General features: G+C 40.7%; 1 protein-coding gene across 1 annotated transcript in view; it reads right to left on the reverse strand.

Moving 5' to 3' along the window:
- Xrcc5 (X-ray repair cross complementing 5) overlaps positions 1 to 19,774 on the reverse strand; it is a 102,745-nt gene that overhangs the window by 66,862 nt on the left and 16,109 nt on the right. Inside the window, exons 7-9 of the mRNA XM_057762816.1 lie at positions 16,972 to 17,086; positions 15,519 to 15,657; positions 11,949 to 12,061 (exon numbers count right to left, since the gene is read on the reverse strand). Of these exons, the coding sequence (XP_057618799.1) occupies positions 11,949 to 12,061; positions 15,519 to 15,657; positions 16,972 to 17,086 (367 nt within the window). The remainder of the gene's footprint in view (positions 1 to 11,948; positions 12,062 to 15,518; positions 15,658 to 16,971; positions 17,087 to 19,774) is intronic.

Here is a 19,774-nt window from a genome sequence, read left to right on the forward strand (position 1 = left end):
AAAGGCTCCAGGTGGAGTGTCTTTGGTGCTCAACATTCTCTCGGGATAGAGCAGTGTTGCCAGGAACAATTGTGTCTCACTACCACAAAACTCTGAGTTAGATTAAAGGCCATTTTCTACAGCTCTTTGAAGAGGTTGAAGATTATCTATCTATACTGAGTATAATCTCTATGTATCTAAAGAACCTGATTAGTCTAATTATAAATGACAAACTTAGAATACTATTGATCTATATAATTCTCAATACCTATCTAACTTAAAGACTAAGACAATAAACAACTGTGAAACAAATGAGGACAATGACCTCCAAATATAAACAATGTACAAATATACATTGCAATATGGTAAATATATATCAATACACAAGCAATATGTAAGTATCTTAATCAGAGGTAGAAATGTACACTGCAATATGGTAAATATATACAATATATATCAATACAATATATGTCAATACATAAAAAATGTTTTTAAACAGAGGTAGAAACATGCATGCATACAATAGTCAATATAATTTCACTTTGTATCAATATATAAGAATCGATACCAATACATTTGTCTCAAAACAATAACTCACAAGTACCAACAAGTACCAATCTATTATCTCTCTTTTTTTTTTTCAAATGATCCCTGAGCTTATAAAATTCCTTCCCCAACCCTCAACCGTATACCAATTATAATCAACCCCTAAATAATGTCCCTAAACCCAAGGGCAAACTTTACTGGGAGAGGGGACGTCGTCCTCTAGAGTTACTTCTAGCTGTCATGGGGGTGACGTTCTTTCTGGGAGATCCTGTGAGAGTAAAATGATGGTTAAATTTCAAGATCAATGTCTTTTAAAATTGCAAATAGTCTCTGAGTATTTTGTGCAGGTCTGGCCAGAATGTTGTATAAGATGTGCACCATTTCAGCTAACCAAGTTGGGATGGTCTTGTGCAGCTGGTACCCAAAACAGGTCTTGTAGTAGCGCTATCAGTAACATGACATCATATCAACCAGGTGGAGTCGTTGTTATGGGGCCCCATCTTCTTCCTGGAAACTTTAAATGTCACTTCAGGAAAAACTCATTGTTCATTGTGAAAAACTTAAACATTAATCATATAGACATATATACACACACACACACATATATATATATTCAATGAAAGGCATGATAGATATATTCAATGAAAAGTATGATAGATATGAAGAAAAGCAAAGATGTTTTCTAAACTCATATTTCTTTCTGTCCCCTATCATGGTTCTTGACATGAGACAGAAACTCCAGAAACTCTGGGTTTTTCTCTTACCAACAGGCTTGGAATTGGAGAGGGACTGAGCCAGAGTCCAACTTCAAAACCAGCTCTATAAATTTAGAAATATGGTTTAGTATATTTTACTTACACAACTTATTCAGTTTTTTTGATAGTTCTTATTGGGCAGGTATTTTTCCATCTGTCAGTATCCAAACATCCAGGATCCCTTGAATTTTTCAAAGATGAGTGTTTTCCTGTAGAGATAAGAACAGAACCCTGCTCCCATTCTATATGTTTTTCTTACCACCTGTAGGAATATCATCATTGTGGATGAGTTGTCATTTCTCCTTTCCAAGAGGTTTCTCCTCTTCAAATCGAACCTTTATTAATTTTGATGGTATCCACAATTTTTCTTCTCCTGTGGAAACAAGAGCAAAACCCCTTCCCCAACGTAGCATATCTCCTGGCTTCCATTGAGAGGTCAGCACATCTTTGAAATAAATTGGTTGATTTAGTTCAGCAGTTTTCCATTATCCAATGTCTTTCTGCTGCTGTCGTTCCTTTCTCATTAGCGTTAAGAAAATTCAAGGTCAATAAAGCATTATGTAATCTATTTCTGGGGGTATTTTTGGTCCCTTTCTGTTTGTTCAGCATATCCTTTATAGTACGATTTGATCTTTCTATAACTGCCTGACCTGTGGGATTATGTGGTATACCTGTAAATGTGTTTTATATTATAATAAGCAAAAAAGCGTTTCATTTTCTTAGATACATATGCTGGACCATTGTCTGTCTTTATTTGTACAGGTATTCCCATGATGGCCATAACTTCCAATAGATGTGTGATTACTGAATCAGCCTTTTCTGAGCTCAGGGCAGTAGCCCATTGAAAACCTGAATACGTGTCTATGGTGTGGTGTACATATTTTAATTTACCAAATTCCATAAAGTGGAACACATCCATCTGCCAGATTTCATTTCTCTTAGTACCCTTTGGGTTACTCCCTGCAGGCAACGGTGTTTGATTATAGAAAGAACAAGTAGGACATCTCTTTATAATGTCCTTAGCTTGTTGCCATGTAATGGAAAATTCTTTCTTTAGGCCTTTACTATTGACATGATGCTTCTTATGAAATTCTGAGGCCTGCAACACGCTTCCAATCAATAATTGATCAATCTCAGCATTGCCTTGTGCTAGAGGACCAGGCAGACCTATATGGGACCGGATGTGTGTTATGTACATCGGACAAAGCCTGTTCCTGATTATGTCTTGTACCTGGATAAACAATGAAGTCAACTCTGTGTCATCTGGTATAAATTCAGCGGTTTCAATATGCAAGATAACTCTTTCTGCATATTGTGAATCTGTAACTATATTAAGAGGTTCTTTAAAATCCCTTAGCTCCATAAGAATGGCATATAATTCTGCCTTCTGGACAGAATTATAAGGGCTTTGTTCCACCTTACTCAATTCATCTGACTTATAACCTGCTTTCCCTGATTTATTTGCATCAGTATAGAACGTACGGGCTCCAGTTATTGGAGCATCACGTACAATTCTAGGAAGAATCCAAGAAGTTCTCTTTATGAGGTTAAGTCTACCACTTTTGGGATAGTTGCTATTAATTTCTCCCAAAAAATTAGCACAAGCTCTTTGCCATGGTTCATTGTCTCCCCATAACTTTTTTATTTCTTCAGTAGTAAAAGGCACTATAATTTCTGCTGGGTCTATACCTGCTAGTTGACGAAGTCTCAGCTTACCTTTTATAATTAACTCAGAGACTTTTTCCACATAAGTTTTTAATTTTTTACTTGGTTTATTAGGTATAAATATCCACTCTAAAATAATATCTTCCCTCTGCATTAGAATCCCTGTAGGAGAAATTCTGGAAGGCAATATGACTAGGATGCAGCTAAGATTTGGGTTCACTCTATCCACATATGCCTCCTGTAATTTTTCCTCAATCATTGTCAGTTCCTTTTCTGCTTCAGCTGTCAGTTTTCTTGGACTATTCAAATCTTTATCACCATCTAAGGTTTTGTTTAAATGAACTATTAGATCAGGTGTTATCCCAACAGCTGGTCGTAGACTGGAAATGTCTCCTAACAATCTTTGGAAGTCATTAAGAGTCTTTAACCGGTCTCGCCTAATTTGTGCCTTTTGTGTTTTAATTTTCTCTAACCCTATTCGGTAACCTAGGTAATTAATAGAATTTCCTCTTTGAATCTTTTCAGGGGCAATTTGTAATCCCTACCTAGGCAAGACTTTCTTTACTTCTTCAAACATCCTTTCTAAAGTATCTTTATTTGAATCAGATAACAAGATGTCATCCATGTAATGATAAATTATGGACTTGGGGAATTGTTTACGAGTTATTTCCAATGGCTTACTTACAAAATATTGGCACAATGTAGGACTATTGAGCATACCCTGTGGGAGGATAGTCCATTGATATCTCCTATTAGGCTGAGAATTATTATAAGTAGGCACTGTGAAGGCAAATTTTTCTCTATCCTTTTCTTGTAACGGTATGGTGAAAAAACAATCTTTCAAATCAATAACTATAAGAGGCCATCCTTTTGGTAATAGAGAAGGCAAAGGAATTCCAGATTGTACTGGGCCCATAGGTTGAATTACCTTGTTGACAGCTCTTAAATCTGTCACCATTCTCCATTTACCGGATTTCTTTTTTTACAACAAACATAGGAGAATTCCAAGGGCTGGTTGATTCTTCAATATGATGAGCATCTAGTTGCTCTTGCACCAGCTGTTCCAATGCCTGTAATTTATCTTCAGCTAGAGGCCACTGTTTGATCCATACTGGCTTCTCAGTTAGCCATTTTAAAGGTAGGGCTGTTGGTACCTCTAAAGGTTTGGTATTTGCTGTATGTTCTTGTACAGCCTGAATGGCTGGTGACCTTTTCCCATAATATCTCATCATATCCTTCCCAGAATTATGAGGTCCTGGAACTACAGGAATGTTAATCTGGGTATTCCATTGCTGTAGCAGGTCACGGCCCCATAAATTTATTGCAATATTGGCAATATATGGCCTTAGTCTTCCTATTTGTCCTTCAGGCCCTATGCATTCAACCCATCTTGTACTTTGTTTTACACGAGATAGGGTTCCAATTCCCAGGAACTGAACATCTACCTCTTGAAGAGGCCAATTCGGATGCCAAGATTCTGGAGTAATGATACTTACATCCGCACCTGTGTCTAATAAGCCTTCAATAAAAGTACCATTTATACAGACTCTTAGCTTTGGTCTTTGATCATTAATAGAAGTCTGCCAAAATATACGTTTACTCTGTCCTACTGGGTTTTTTGACTCATCCTCCATGCGTAATTCATCATTTAGACCAGTAATATTTTTTTTTGTTGTTTTGTTTTGTTTTGTTTTTTGAGACAGGGTTTCTCTGTGATTTTGGAGCCTGTCCTGGAACTAGCTCTTGTAGACCAGGCTGGTCTCGAACTCACAGAGATCCGCCTGCCTCTGCCTCCCGAGTGCTGGGATTAAAGGCGTGCGCCACCACCGCCCGGCTCAGTAATATTTTTTACAGCAGAAATTGGAGCTTTTAATTTTCTTGGTGAGGCACGTTCTCTACTGTGACTGAGAATGACTGGGCCACTGTTGGCTTGGGGGCCTGCGAGAGGCCCCTCAAGGAGTTTCCCGACAGTATCGGGTTGCCTTGTCTGTCTGTTGTTGACCTGCATTCGTTGGACCAATGTCGGCCTTTACCGCATCTCCTACATATACCTGAAGGCCGAGGTCTCCTATTTTTGTCATTCCCAGAAGGGATATTATTCCTAGAAATCCTTTGCCTGCAATCCCTTTTCAGATGTCCTAATTTACCACAATTAAAACACCTGGCAGTTTGATGTCTCCTCATTGCTTTGGAAATCGCTTCTCCTACCCAAGATTCATCATTATAGCTAAACGTCTCAACATTCATTGTATGCTGAATCCATTCATCCATAGGTGCTGATCTAAACTTTAAAGGCCCAATTATCTTTTTGCATTCTATGCTTGCATTCTTAAAAGCTAGATATTCAAGAAGTAGTCGTCTAGCTTCTGGGTCTGTTACCCCTATGTCCAGAGCCTTAATTAATCTTTGCAAAAAGTCAATAAAGGGTTCTCTCTGTCCCTGCCTAATTCTGGTATATGATTCAACCCTTTTTGCTGGATCTTGTAGCCTATTCCAAGTATTTATAGCTGCTTGGTGACATAAACACAGTACTTCATCATCATAAAGAGCTTGGACCTGTGGATCAGCATATTCTCCTACACCAAGAATTTGATCTTGGGAAACCTCCACACCTTTTGCTCTTCCTTGCTGTTCCATATGTTTGGATTCTTCTCTGAAATAGATTCCAAACATCAAGGAAGGTCCATTATCTAAAACTGCAGACACTAACTGATGGAAATCGTGGGGGGTAGCCCTAGCATTAGAAGCCCAAGTCCTTATCATTTCCTTAACATATGCAGAGTGCAAGCCAAAGGTAACAATAGCTTGCTTAATTTCTTTTAGATCATTCATTGCTATTGGCATCCATCTAGCTTCTCTGACTCCCTTTGAGCCTTTAGAAGTTGACGCTTTGTCAGAATGAATTACAGGGTATGTCGCTAAAACCCTGGGTAAGCCAGTTCTAATAGCTGGTAGAGGCATTGTATCCTGTCCTTGTGCCTTCTTACTCTGTTCACCAGCTCCAATAATTTCTTCAATCATTTCAAGTCTTTTTATCATTGTCTCTCTTAAATCCTGAATCTCCTGACCTACATGTGTTTCTAGTGATTTCACTGAGGTATCAATTTTTTGGTCCCCATTCTGCACCTGTGATTCCAAAGCTTTTGAATCCTGAATCTCCTGACCTGCATGAGTTTCTAGTAAAGATTGTATGGTTCTTATGAGTGCCATATTTTTCCTAAATGATAGAATATTCAAAAGAATACTGAAACCTAGTAACCAGTAAATTAAGTTATCCCCATAGTCATATAAACCTTGCATGACATAACCCATTGTTTTGGTAAGCAAAACCGTAAAATTCGTGTTGGAAACGAAAACTGCCATATTACCTATTATCCAGCAGGTGGAGCTATTGCCAAGTCGTGACGAAAACAGGGTCGTGTTTCAGTGTCCGCCTAGTATTTGTTAAAAACTGGGAAATACAAGTTGCTCAACAAAGTAAATGTAATTAAATCAATTCCATACACGGAACCATAAACCCAGAATCCAGGGGTAGAGAAGAGTAACCCGGAAGCTGTGTATGCCTCCACGTGACAGAGTCGTCCCAAGGGGTTGCAGCTTTCGGCAACCGGTAACCGCGTGCTCTGGTTCGCTCCGCTTAAGAACTGCGCTTGCAAGGGAGATTTGAAAACGACTCAGAAAAGAGCAAACCACGTGGGCAGAGACTACACGGGCCTGTGGAGTTTAAATCCACGTAGGGAGACAAACGATAGGCTGCGTGGGGACTTGAAGTCAATCTGAGGTGTCTAAAGGGAAAATATAAAGAACTGCAGGAAGAAAAGCCACTGCGTGATGATTTATGTTAAACTGCTGGCTCCACGCACAAGGCACAGGTCGCAAGACACAGGCTGCAAGGCACAGGCCGCAAGGCACAGGCCGTGGCCGAACTGCCGGCAGGCAGCCCAGCGGGGGAAGGAGGGGTTCTAAAACCAAACGTTGGGCGCCAGATGAAGGTGCAAGTCATAAACAATCCCACACCAGTTTGGAATTGTGATTAATAGGGTGGTATTTATTTAAAGGGGAATAAACTTACAGATCACCGTCCCAGACAACAGCCCTCTGCGCAATTAGGAAGAAGTCTAGTTGCCGGAACCGGAACAGGAAGTAAAAAGGAGTGAGGAGGGAAGTAGCCACTTTTTTAAAGGGAAAGAGACCACGCCCCAATGGGCTGGTATCTCAGTGGCTATTGGCTGGAGGAGCAGAAGGACCTCCCACAACAATAGTCCTATTATATTTTTTTGATTTATTCAAAAAATAGCTGATAAGGATGTTGGAGAGATGGCTCAGCAGTTAAGCGCACACACTGCTCTTGCAAAGTCCCTAGGCTTGGTTCCCAGCACTTATGTCAAATGATTCACAACCACCTGTAAAGCTCCAGGCGATCCATGACCTCTAGGCTCCACAGGCAACTGCAATCATATACACACACCTACATATAGGTGCACACATAAACACGTAATTAAAAATAAAAACAGATCTTTTTAAATTTACTTATATTTTATGTACATTGGTGTTTTGCCTGCATGTATATCATTGTGAGGGTAGCAGGTGCTCTGGAATTGGAGTTACAGATATTTGTGAGCTGCCACGAGGGAACTGAACCCAGGTCCTCTGGAAGAGCAGACATTAACCACTGAGTCATCTTTCAAGCCACATAAAAACAAATCTTAAGAAATAGTTAGTGCTATCTTTTCCTAGTGCACCTAAATGAATTTTTCAAAGAACAGCAAAGAATTTGGAGGGAGGCCAATTGCTAAATTCTTACAATTATATACCCAGAACACCTGACAACTTGGCAAGAGAACTGAAAAACTGCTTGATATTTTAAAGAAACACACACACACACACACACACACACACACGGTGTAGCTCAGTGGTGGCGTGCTTGGCTAGCAAACAATCAATCACCATCCACACACACAAATATTTCATACCAATTCATTCCAGAAATGGTATTTTATCAACATTCCTGCTGAAGACACTGAGACTTTATTTAAGATAACTGATAATCACTAGTCTGTGCATATCTGTACTTTGTCATATTCCCCATGGAAAATACTATGTTTAACGCCTTTGGTTAAGATAATACATGAAAGCAGGTATGTACAGCGGGCTACTCAAAACCATGCTAGTTCATGTGACGAGCTAAATAATAAATAATAATAGTGTGCCACTTAAATAACGGCACTGACAGGGGCCTACAGAGATAGCTCAGCAGTTAAGAGCACTGACTGCTCTTCCAGGGGACCTGAGCTCAATTCCCAGCAACCACATGGCAGTTCAAGATGGTCTGTAACTCCAGTTACAGGGCATCCAACACCCTCACACAGACATACATGCAGTCAAACACCAACATACATTTTAAAAATACATAAATAATGGCACAGACTTTGGGGATTCAAAATCCATGTCCACTCCATTTCACTGTAAGATCTTGGGCTAGTTACATAATGGGGCTAGCTAATCTTCAATTTCCTAATCTTAAAAAATACATACTATAGAATATGCCTAAGAGAGTATAGTAATTAAATGAGAATTTTTATCAAACACTTACATGCTGGAACACTATAATTATTCACTGAACGGTAGTTATAATGATAATATTTTCATGATACTTGTCTGAGATGGAACTTTAAAACAAAGCTGCAAAGTAGCCCTGCATGACTGCTGAGTACAAAGATAAACAGCATGTGTAAGCCTGTTGAGCTGGTGACCGTCCTAAGGACACATGTGAGACCCTTCTTTCACTTTGAGAAGCAGGAGAATTCTCTTTGAGATGGACAATCTTTACCCATTTTCCTAAACCCAGACTTGAATAAAAGTATTTCCTCCTTCAAAAGCAAAATCAATAAAGTAAAATTGATTTAGAAGTTAAAAATTGATCCAGTAAGCACTTCAAGTTTTTAAAAGTAAAATTTGAAGCTAATATAAATATTTTTAAAAGGAACGTATTTGTTTGATTTTTTTGTCTTGTTTTGTTTTCTGGCTCTGTTCTCCCTATTTTGCTTATTAGCTAAAATAGGCCCTCACTTCCAACCTGGCATAAGAGATTTCAGTATTCACAGTATGAATTATACTAAAAGGTGTGGAGTAGGGTTTGTCTGTCTATCTAGACACAGGCAGAAAGAGTTGCTTTAGTCAGATGTGGTAATGTACATCTTTAATCCCAGCAACCAGAAGCAAAAGAAGAAGATCTCTATGAGCCCGAGGCCAGTCAGGAATACATTAGGAACCTGTCTCAAAAAAAGGGAGAGGAGGGCTGGAGAGATGGCTCAGTGGTTAAGAGCACCGACTGCTCTTCCAGAAGAACCAAGTTCAATCCCAACCCCACGTGGCAACTTACTACCTGTAACTCCAGCTCCAGGGGCCTACCTCCCTCTTCTGGCCTCTGCCTGCACTGCGTGCTTATAGTACACAGATACACTCACAGATTACATACACATTGAAATAAGAAATAAAAAATAAAAATAGATCTTTTTTAAAAAGAAGAGACAACTTTACTGCCGGGCAGTGGTGGCGCACGCCTTTAATCCCAGCACTCGGGAGGCAGAGGCAGGCGGATCTTTGTGAGTTCGAGGCCAGCCTGGTGTACAAGAGCTAGTTCCAGGACAGGCTCCAAAGCTACAGAGAAACCCTATCTCGAAAAAAAAAAAAAAGGAGACAATTTCTATAAATTGGTATAAAGGTTAGTTTCACTCAAAATTAATAAGCATTGCCATTAATAATCTGAAATTTTAACTTCACATGTAAATAATTTTACTTTAAAGAAATTTTAGGGGTTCTAAACTTTAAAAAAATAGTTATTTTTACTTAGTACATCTCATTTCAGTACATTCTTAAGAGTTGTTTGTTTTGGCTTTTCGAGACAGAGTTTCTCTGTGTGACAGCCCTGGATGTCCTGGAACTCTCTCTGTAGACCACCAGGCTGGCCTTGAGCTCACAGAGATGCACCTGCTTTTGCCTCCTGGGTGCTGGGATTAGAGACGTGCGCCATCATGCCTGACTCATTCTTAGAGATTTTAAGTAAGTTTGCTCACTTTTTGGCTTATGGAGGTTTGCTTTGTTTTTTAAAGATTGTGTGTGTGTGTGTGTGTATGTATGTGTGTGCGTGCATGTGGGTGCGTGTGTGGGTGCGTGCGTGTGTGTGTGTGTAAATGTATACCATGTATATGCAGATGCTCCTGGACACCAGAAGCTGCCAGATACCCTTGAACAAGAGTAATAGGCGACTGTGAGTCACCTGACATGGTGCTAAGACCAAATTCTGGTCTTCGAGCAGAGTTGTTCATGTTCTTAAACTCAGCCTTGTCTCCTTGTTTTATGTCTCCTTGTCTCCCTATCAGCCTTGGTTTATGAGTTCTGAAAACACTTTTAAAAATATGGAACTTCGCTGAACTAACATAACACTGAAAGTACACAAGGCTTGCATGCTAGAGCAGCATAAAGAACTTCAAATCCAGACGACTGGATGGCATTCACTTTCATTATAATTCCCACCTGAGTTCTCCAATAAAAATCTCTTTATCCCTAGGGATTTAGGGAGAAATACACATAAAAAGATAATAGTTTCTGGGCGGTGGTGGCTCACACCTTTAACCCAGCACTGGGGAGGCAGAAGCAGGTGGATCTCTGAGTTTGAGGCCAGTCTGGTCTATAGAGTGAGTTCTAGAGCTACACAGGAACATTGTCTTGAAAATTTTTTTAAAAGATTATATTTAGCCGGGCGATGGTGGTGCACGCCTTTAATCCCAGCACTCGGGAGGCAGAGGCAGGCAGATCTCTGTGAGTTCGAGGCCAGCCTGGTCTCCAGGACAGGAACCAAAAAAAAGCTACAGAGAAACCCTGTCTCGAAAATCAAAAAAAAAAAAAAAAAAAAGAAAAAGAAAAAGAAAAAAGAAAAGATAAAGAAAAAAAAGATTATATTTATTACCTATGATTTATCATTTTTCAGTCTACCCCAAGAGTAACGAACCTAGATCTCTAAGAATCTTTGAACAAGGCTTCCTAGGAGAGTATGTGGGATCCCATGGTAAGCTGTTGCACTTCCCAATATGTCTACTTCATGTAAATGCACTTTGGTACCTAAAAACCCTATGACTTACAAATAAGGTGCACATCCTAAAACCCTACACCAGAAATTGAGGAGAAAGGTGCCCAATATAAATCAATGATATTCTAGACTGGGAGACAGCGTGGCTAGGAGCTCATCCCCCACTTCCAGAGGACCCAAGTTTGACACAGCATCCACGTCAAGGGGCTCACACTGACTGTAACTCCAGCTCCAGAGGGACCTGACCCCTCTGACCTCAAGCACCTGCACTCACATACATAAACCCACACACAGCCCCACAGACACACATATAACAAAAGGTACATTTTTAAAAAATATATTAAAAATAAATAAATGATATTCTAAGATTGAGTTGACATTCAAAGCTAGACTCCATATATATACACCAGTTTGAGTAAGCCATACAACTACAAACAACTGGGGGGTGAGGAAGTTTCTGGGCAGCTTAGTAAATGTGATCTTCAGGTTTATGCCAAGTCTCTATATCTTGGTTTTTCTTTTCAAATATCAAAGATGATGGGCTGGGGAGATAGTTCAAATAGCAAACACAAAAACATGAGTTCAATCCCCCTAACACACAAGTGCTTGTAATCCCAGCACTGGTGAGGCAGAAAGATCCCTGGGGCTCACTGGCCAGCCAGCCAAGCCAAGTTGACAAGTTCAATGACAGTAAAAGGCCCTATTCCAATGGGCACCTAAGGTCGTCCTCTCATGTGGACATATGCATCTACACCCACACACAAACTAAAAAGTTTTAAATAAAAAACAGTAACATTCATCCCCAGACTACATTTAAGAAGACTGAATGGGAAACAAGTATGAATTGTAAATAAAATAACCAACAAAAGCTCAAGGCATGCATTTTGTTCACAGCTGCAGAGTAATAGCTGTACCTGAGAAGATCTACAAAATCCCAAAACAGAGAAGCACTTCCCCTCCGATTTATATTTCATTTGTTCCTCATCCACTTTAGAAAAAGGAATTATATCGCTTCCGTAGCGGAACCCTGGGGAAGGAGAGCAGAACATCTGTTAGGCATACGGAGCCTGAAACAAGCTCTGTCCACACATCAACAATACACACACTCCAGGGCAGTCTCCTTCTTCTACTCCCCGGAATAAACTACTGCCCCCATAAGCAAGGGGGAAGCAGAGGCAGAAGCAAACCACATACACCATATACAGATAACTAAAATCTAATTACGATTTTAAGTAGTATCTTCTGCAGTCTAGTTACCTTAATGATTACCCAGCCCAGAAGAAAGACTGTAGCGAACACGGCACCTTAGTTATCCTCAGAAGACAGCCGTGATAACTACAGCACAAGGAGGAGCTGTAAACAAACACATTCACAGCTGCAAACATAATCTCAGAAACCTGGATCCACAGAGAAAACGGCCCATCGGAAATCTTCAGAACAAAATGTCCAAAGCACATGCTGGAGACAGACAAGCCTTCAGCCATCTAGCGGAAGCCCAAACTCTACATAAAAGCATCCAGTTGACAAGTTCCATACTTTTGTTTCAATTTATTTCATTATTGGAATTTAGTTGTATTTATTTTCAATGTCTTAGTTGGATAAATATGGGCTCATATGCCCCCCTAAAAGTAAAAAAAATTAAAAAGGCACACCCATAACCCTGTGCTATGGCACCTGCTCTCTGGAAGGCTGTGCCCCTAAAGTGCACACACAGCACACAGCATCTCTTCAATGCGACTGCAAGAGGGACCATCAAAGCCCCACGAACCAACAGTGGGAGTCCAGAGGCAGATGCTGTGGTCTGATATCTATTTGTTCCTGATAGGCTGATGGGGTCACATACTTAATTAAAAAAAAAAATCTATTTTCATACAACAAATTCAAAAATTCCAGAACAAAAGTCAACAGGGAAACATGACACGTGGTCAAGCGTGGTATCTAAACCAAACATCTTCCTTTTTCCCCAGTCATCTGTGTGCAGGTGGGGGAAGAACACGTATACGCATGTGTATGTGTGTACACAGGTGTGCTCACCTGTGAGCACACAAGGAGATCAGCGGCCGACTTCACACGTCTTTCTCTATTGTCCTCTGCTTACTTTTTGAGACAGGGTTTCCACCTGAACTGGTGGCTCTGCATTCCAGCAGTTTCGCTAGTCAGCCCCGGATCTACCTGCCTCCACCTCTCCAGCACCAGGGTTACAGGCGTATACCGCCATGCCTGGCTTTTGTTGCCTTTTGTTGTTTCACAGCATCTCTGACTGTCCTGGAACTCACTCTAGACCAGGTTGGTCTTGAACTCATGGAGTTCTACCTGCCTCTGTCAGGCGAGTGCTGGGATTAAAGGCGCAGGCCACCACGCCCGGCCTCACTCCTAGTTTTTATGTGGGTGCTGGGGATCCTTGTGCAGCAAGCACTTTATTCACCAACCCATCTCCCAGACCCTAAGCCAAGTACGTCTCTAACTTTCTCTTGTCATCAATCATTGATCTGAGTTAACAGCATCTAAAAAGTGCTTATTATAGCTACCCGTGTTTTCTAGTTCTTCTACTTAACGTGCAAATAACTTTCTACAAGGCAGGGAGTAAAGAACAGACTCTTAACATACAGCCGGGTTCTCTGGCCCACACGTGTCTACTGGTTTCTCTGGGTAAGAAGGGACAACCTTCGTATTAGTGAGTAGACAATGGGGGACAGAGGAAAGTGGCAAAAGAGAACAGGGGACCTTCTGTACTCTATGACCCAGTGTCTAACGCTTCCCCCTCAATTGCCGCCCCCATAAAAAGCTTTTTGTCCCAGATAATCAGAGCTTTCTTGCAACAACTCAAAGAACTGGTTCCCTCATCTCTATCCCTCTTCCTTCTAATCCAGCTGTCATGCCTATCTCCCTAATGGAACATTTCCGAACACTGTAGATGTATACAGGTCCCCAAACATCAGGTATAAATTCTGGGCTTATCTCTCAGTCTCAGTGCTGAACAGTATGGAGGAACACGGCTCTAGCTGCAGTTCTGAACAGTATGGAGGAAGGCAGACAGACCTGGAGGAACACGGCTCTAGCTGTAGTTCTGGGCCCGTGCACTGTTAGCTGGGTGGCTTTATGTATGCTAACGAGTATCTTTCAGTTTTGGTCCTTTTGATGGCCAATCATCTATTTGATAGGATTTGGAATCACCATGGAAACAAAGCTCTGGATCTACCTGTGAGGAAGTTCCTACACTGGGTTAGCTGAGGTAGGAAGACCCACCCTGAGTGCAGATGGCGCCGCCCTCTTCCAGAACTGAACAAAAAGGAGAAAATGAGCTGAGCACCAGCTCCCTGAGTGCAGATGCAACAAGAACCAGTGGCTTTGCATTCCTGCCACCCGCCCCATCCCTGCCCAGAGTGTCCCCTCAAACCAGGAACAGAAAGAAAGGAAAAAAAAAAAACAACTTTCTTGTCTTAAATTGCTTTGTCAAATATTTTGTCACAGCAATAACAAACTACGAGAGCTTCTTTGTAAAACGGGAATGGCAAGAGTGTTTGCTTCACTATTTTGTGACAATTAAGAGAGAAAATACAAGCTGCACTTTTAAGATACGGCCCTCTGAGCCTGGCCTGTGCCTGCTTCATGCTTCTTCTCCACACCACGAGCCAGTCCTCAAGCCAGAATAGAAGGATCAGCTAAAGATGAGGCTGTGATTCCAGCTCAATTACAATTCTAAATCCATGTTCTATGCTATGCTGCTAAATTCAAACCTGTGGCAGAAATCGTGAAGTATTAGTTGCATTCTGTATGTAATTCCGTCTACTACCAGCTTCAAACCATCCGACTTCCTCAAGCACTGAAATACATGCAGCAAGATATAGTGCCATACGTGACACTGGGAAATTAAAACTATACTAAGTAGTGTACAACCAGGTAATAAGTTGATCTAAGCACCCAGGCTACCATCTTAATCATCATTTGGCATATGAGGATCTGAGCTCTTGAATATTCAGATATTCTCAGCTGGCTTCCAAGTCCTCTGGATAAAGATGTCATCTAAACATATTATTTAAGGCAAATGGGTGGAGTGTATTTAGCACAACTTTAACAAGCCTAGTGTGTATAAGCCATGACAACAATCATAAATAATATTTTTCCACGAAAGGAGCACATCTGGTAGGATATAAACCTGGAACTGGCACTTGGAGGAATAAGGGGAAAGCTGCCTCGGTCCCTTTATATAAGCATCCTCCCAGCCAGTGAACCTGCATGTTAAAATAAAGCCAAGTCCTAAGTCCTGTCACTTGACACACTTAAATTTGGAAGGATCAAATACACAACCCTTTCGTAGGAGCCATCTTGCCCAAGTTCCCCCGACCTGCAGGACCCAGTGTCTCACTGTTGTTCAGCTGCACCTCTGTGACTCTAAGAGACGTCTGCAGCTCAACAGCCTAGGCTGCCTCCCACCCTTGAAGACAATCTTCCTTGGGCAAAAGAGGGGATGCTTATTAACATACCTTGAATAGTGTCCTCTTTGGAAACTTCGGTTTCGTCGTCGTCATTTAAGCAATAAACAGTTTCTTTCTGTACATCTTCCTTCTTTAGGGTTCTTGCATCCACAACTGTCCAGCTCTTTTTAATCTTCTCCTGTACGATCTATTTCCAAATGATAGTGGAAGGAGACATCATGAGAGACAGCACAGTGACTGCAGGATGGGAATCTAACGTACTCTGAACACTCACTCCAGCTGCGCAGTACTGAGCCTCACCTTTCCTTTTTTTTTTTTTTTTTTTACTTATTTATTTATTTTTATTCTTTTTTAATTAAAATTTCCACCTGCTCCCCATTTCCCATTTCCCTCCCCTCCTCCCAAATATTGCCCTCCCCCCACTTACCTCCCCCTATCCCCACTCCTCTTCTCCTCCCCCCACTCCATTCCCCCTCCCTCTCGATACTGAAGAGCAGTCCAAATTCCCTGCCCTGCGGGAAGACCAAGGTCCTTCTATCTACGTCCAGAAAGCTCACCTTTCCTAGTACGTAAATGTCAGCTTACTTCAAAAGGGACTACCTTATAACTGTCTCTATGTCCCCTTTTCTCCTCTACTGACTTCTAAATACACGTATATATTCTATAGAAAACCCTCAAATTGCCTAGTTAAGAGCGGCCACACATTTTCCCATGGTCAGAAAGAAAGGAAGATGTCAAACAGGAGACTGAGAAAATGAGAGAGTATACACTCATCCACAATCTCACTCGACATTTCAGCCTCGACAGAAACCAAAACAACTCAAAATTACCTCCATGGTTCTTAGGATGTATTTGGGAATTAAGCTCTTAAACATACAAAAATATGCCTGCATATTTGTTTCTAAGGTTTAATTCTATTTTTTAGCATGCATTTAAAGAGGGGGAGAAAGCAAAGAAGCTTGTGTTGAAGCACAGATCAGATTTCTCCTCAGACCGGAACTGAGATCATCACCGAAGGCAATTCACTTTTGAAAGTAAGCTATGACATTGAAAGGTACGTGAGTGATGACCCACACCCTGACACGAACAAGTCAACACCTCTGACATTCTGTAGATGCTGCTACTATCAGAATTAGGTGTGACCATGTCTCCAAAGCTCTAGAATATTATCGGCATCCCTGCTACGATACACAATGACAATTTAATCCATCATGCTTTCTTTCTCCTAAAAGAAAAAGAGACAAAGGCCTGAGTTCCTGGTTAACAATCAGTTATCAACTCAGCAAAAGAGAAAGAGGAGGGAATCAAGTCATATTATAAATAATTCTCAAAACTTCTCCTCGTATGCCTTTTAGATGAAAAGCTAAATGGAGATGAAATCAAAAGGGAGAAGAGCTACGGAGGCAGCAATTATACACTGAATGGCTCACACATGAATTGTCAGCATCTTACATATGCTCGGTAACACTGCTTTAAAAATGAATATATATTCACTACCTACCCATTTATAGGCTACAATCTTTATAGACAAATTGGAGCCGATGGTCAGCTGGCAGGGCCAGGGCATGGAGCGCCTCTCAATCTTCTTAAAGACCGACAGCTGCCGTAGACTCTCACTTAATAAAGGAAAACACAAAATGAAAGACCCAATTTTCCAACATTCATTTGGACTAGATGGTTTACTTATTTCACTAGACAGAGAAAGTGAGCTGCTTTTGACTATAAAGAGAGAAACCTCAAGGGGTGGCAGGAAAATGCCAATCATGGTTGGGAAGGAGAAGAAACCACTTGCCTGACAGGAAAAAAACCTACCCTCCTCTCCTCTAGTTAATCATGTCTCTCAGCTCCCCCAGTGATTCCCATGTCTACTCAGAACCAAGCACACCTTTGAGGATATGATAAAAAAAAAACATTCACCATGAGTTGAGACACAAGGCAAGGCGCTCACCAGCTCCCAGAAAACAACAGACAAGAGGCTAAGAGCCCCGGTTCCAGGGTAGCATCACTGCTCACAATTCATTAGTTTATGCCAACTCCCCTAAGTAAAAGACATGGTGTTTTATATGCACACAACAGAAAGAGTTACATAAAGACTACCCAGGGGACAAAGGAATCAGCAGTCTGTTTGGTCTTTATGTAAAGTAGACAACTGTACAGTTTTAATAGTGAGAAGGGCTGGAAGAAGATAAATGTGATGTAGAATGATGCCTCATTTCAACAAGGGTGAAACTTGCCTGGTTTTATCCGTCTCTAATCAAACACAACAGAAGACTGCAAGAGAGGTGGAATTTGTGGTGTTCACTTAGATAAAGAGAAAAAAGGAATGAATGATCGAATATGTATGAAGTGTCCAATCCAGCCCTTATGACTGATGTCCAAGAAAGAAGAATCTATAAGTGGTGAGAACTACTCTACGTTACCCACCGAGTTAGAGAGATCTCAACAGACTCCAAACCTCAGAACCACGTCACATCGAGCAGAAGCTGTTCTGCCTGAACCCTACTTCTGAGGTCCACAGTGCACCAAAGCCAACTTGAACATGCCTGCACCAGACCTAATCTGTCTCGTGAGACACTACTAGTCCATCCAAGACATCATGAGGTATGGATTCAGTACCAGGGATTTTTTTTTTTAATTTTTTATATAAAAATAATTTCTACAGCCTTATTCCTTCCAATTAAAACTTTTGCCTGAAAGTTCACTCTCTAGTCTTGGTCTTCATTTCTAGAATCACCAGGACAAAGACCAAATATGTGCTATATCAGAGAAACTCAATTTGAAAACCCACTTAATCATAATTAAAATAGACTAGTCACTGTATTTGAATGACAAAGTTCTATCTACACACAAGACCCAGAACGCAAGTGTTTTAAAACACTAAGACATGCACAGCCAATAAGTTATCTACTTGCTGGGGAAGGGAAGATACCTTAGAAAATAGTTTATAATGGCTTATAACAGGGTAGCTTAAGGCATGTATTCCCACAGTTCAGAGAAAAACAACACATCTGCCCACAGTGTGACAAGCATGTATACTATGTCACAGCATCTCATTTTATAGGGCTCCTCACTAATTCCTTTGGTGAGCCCTTGGGAAATTACAATTCCATTCCCTTTTACCAATAATTTCAAAGGTTTCCATATTTAGAAAATCACGATGTGTTTCTTGTCAATTAGTGATCTCCAGAAATTCTTTAAAATTGTAGCTGAGAATAAAACAACAGATGTAGCCCGCTACTGACCTACTTCAGTGGAGAACTTTGCTTTCACTCCTGAATTTCATGTACCTACCAATGGATGGAACTAATTCCTAAACAAAGGCAGCATTATCCCTGAGACTCTGGGTCAACACAAGCCTGACTGCTTGGCAAACTACTGTACAGCCACCTTTGCCAAGTTTGACTCCTCACACAGATGACAGAAGATACAATACAAACCTTCCCAGATTCTCTGCTCAAAATCAGTGTGCATCCAACGCTAACCAAGAACAAGATGGATAAAAAGAGATGGTCTCTCCTACAGTATCTATAGACAGATGAAAAAAAATAGTTTCTTTTATTGTTATATGGGGGTTATTTTATTGTTATATGGTACTTCAGGGATTTCATTCTTTAAAAAAAAATCACTTGCCTTTCCAACACCAAGGTGAACATTTTCCCTTCATGACAACATTGCAATAATAATGGCTTTGAACTGTTTACAGTTTGGTTGTTTATTTATGTGAGAGGGGTTTTGTTTTTATTTGTTGTAATAGGACTTAGTCAAACTATTTACTGATTTAAAGCAGCAGGAGAAACCTTTGGGATGGAACAACCCTTTCACAGGTGCACATATCAAATATATTTACATTTTGATTCACAACAGTAGCAAAATTACAGTTATGAAGGAGCAACAAAATAATTTTATGATTTGGGGTCACCACAACAATGAGAAACTATATTAAAGGGTCATAGCATTAGAAAGGTTGAGAGTCTAGCATAAAGTTAGAGGGGAAAAAAGAAGAAGCCTCAAATTAGAAACCATGTTATACCCTCCCTTGATGCTCTCTAAAATTAGTATCAGAAAGTAAAGGAGCACTGACAGTCTCAGACACGACACCATTTTTCCTAATTGCAAATGGTTCTTGCTGGTACAGCCACTATGGACATCAGCGAGAATAAGAACTGTGCAGCTGGGCCACTCCTAGGTATCCGCATCCCACACTGCACAGACATACCTGCACAGCCATGTTTATTTCTGTTTTAGTTACAACAGTAAGGAAAGGAACCAGCCTAGATGTCCATCAGTTTATGAATAGATAATGA

Source organism: Chionomys nivalis, chromosome 2 (genome assembly GCF_950005125.1).
Source record: "Chionomys nivalis chromosome 2, mChiNiv1.1, whole genome shotgun sequence".
Lineage (NCBI taxonomy): Eukaryota > Metazoa > Chordata > Mammalia > Rodentia > Cricetidae > Chionomys > Chionomys nivalis.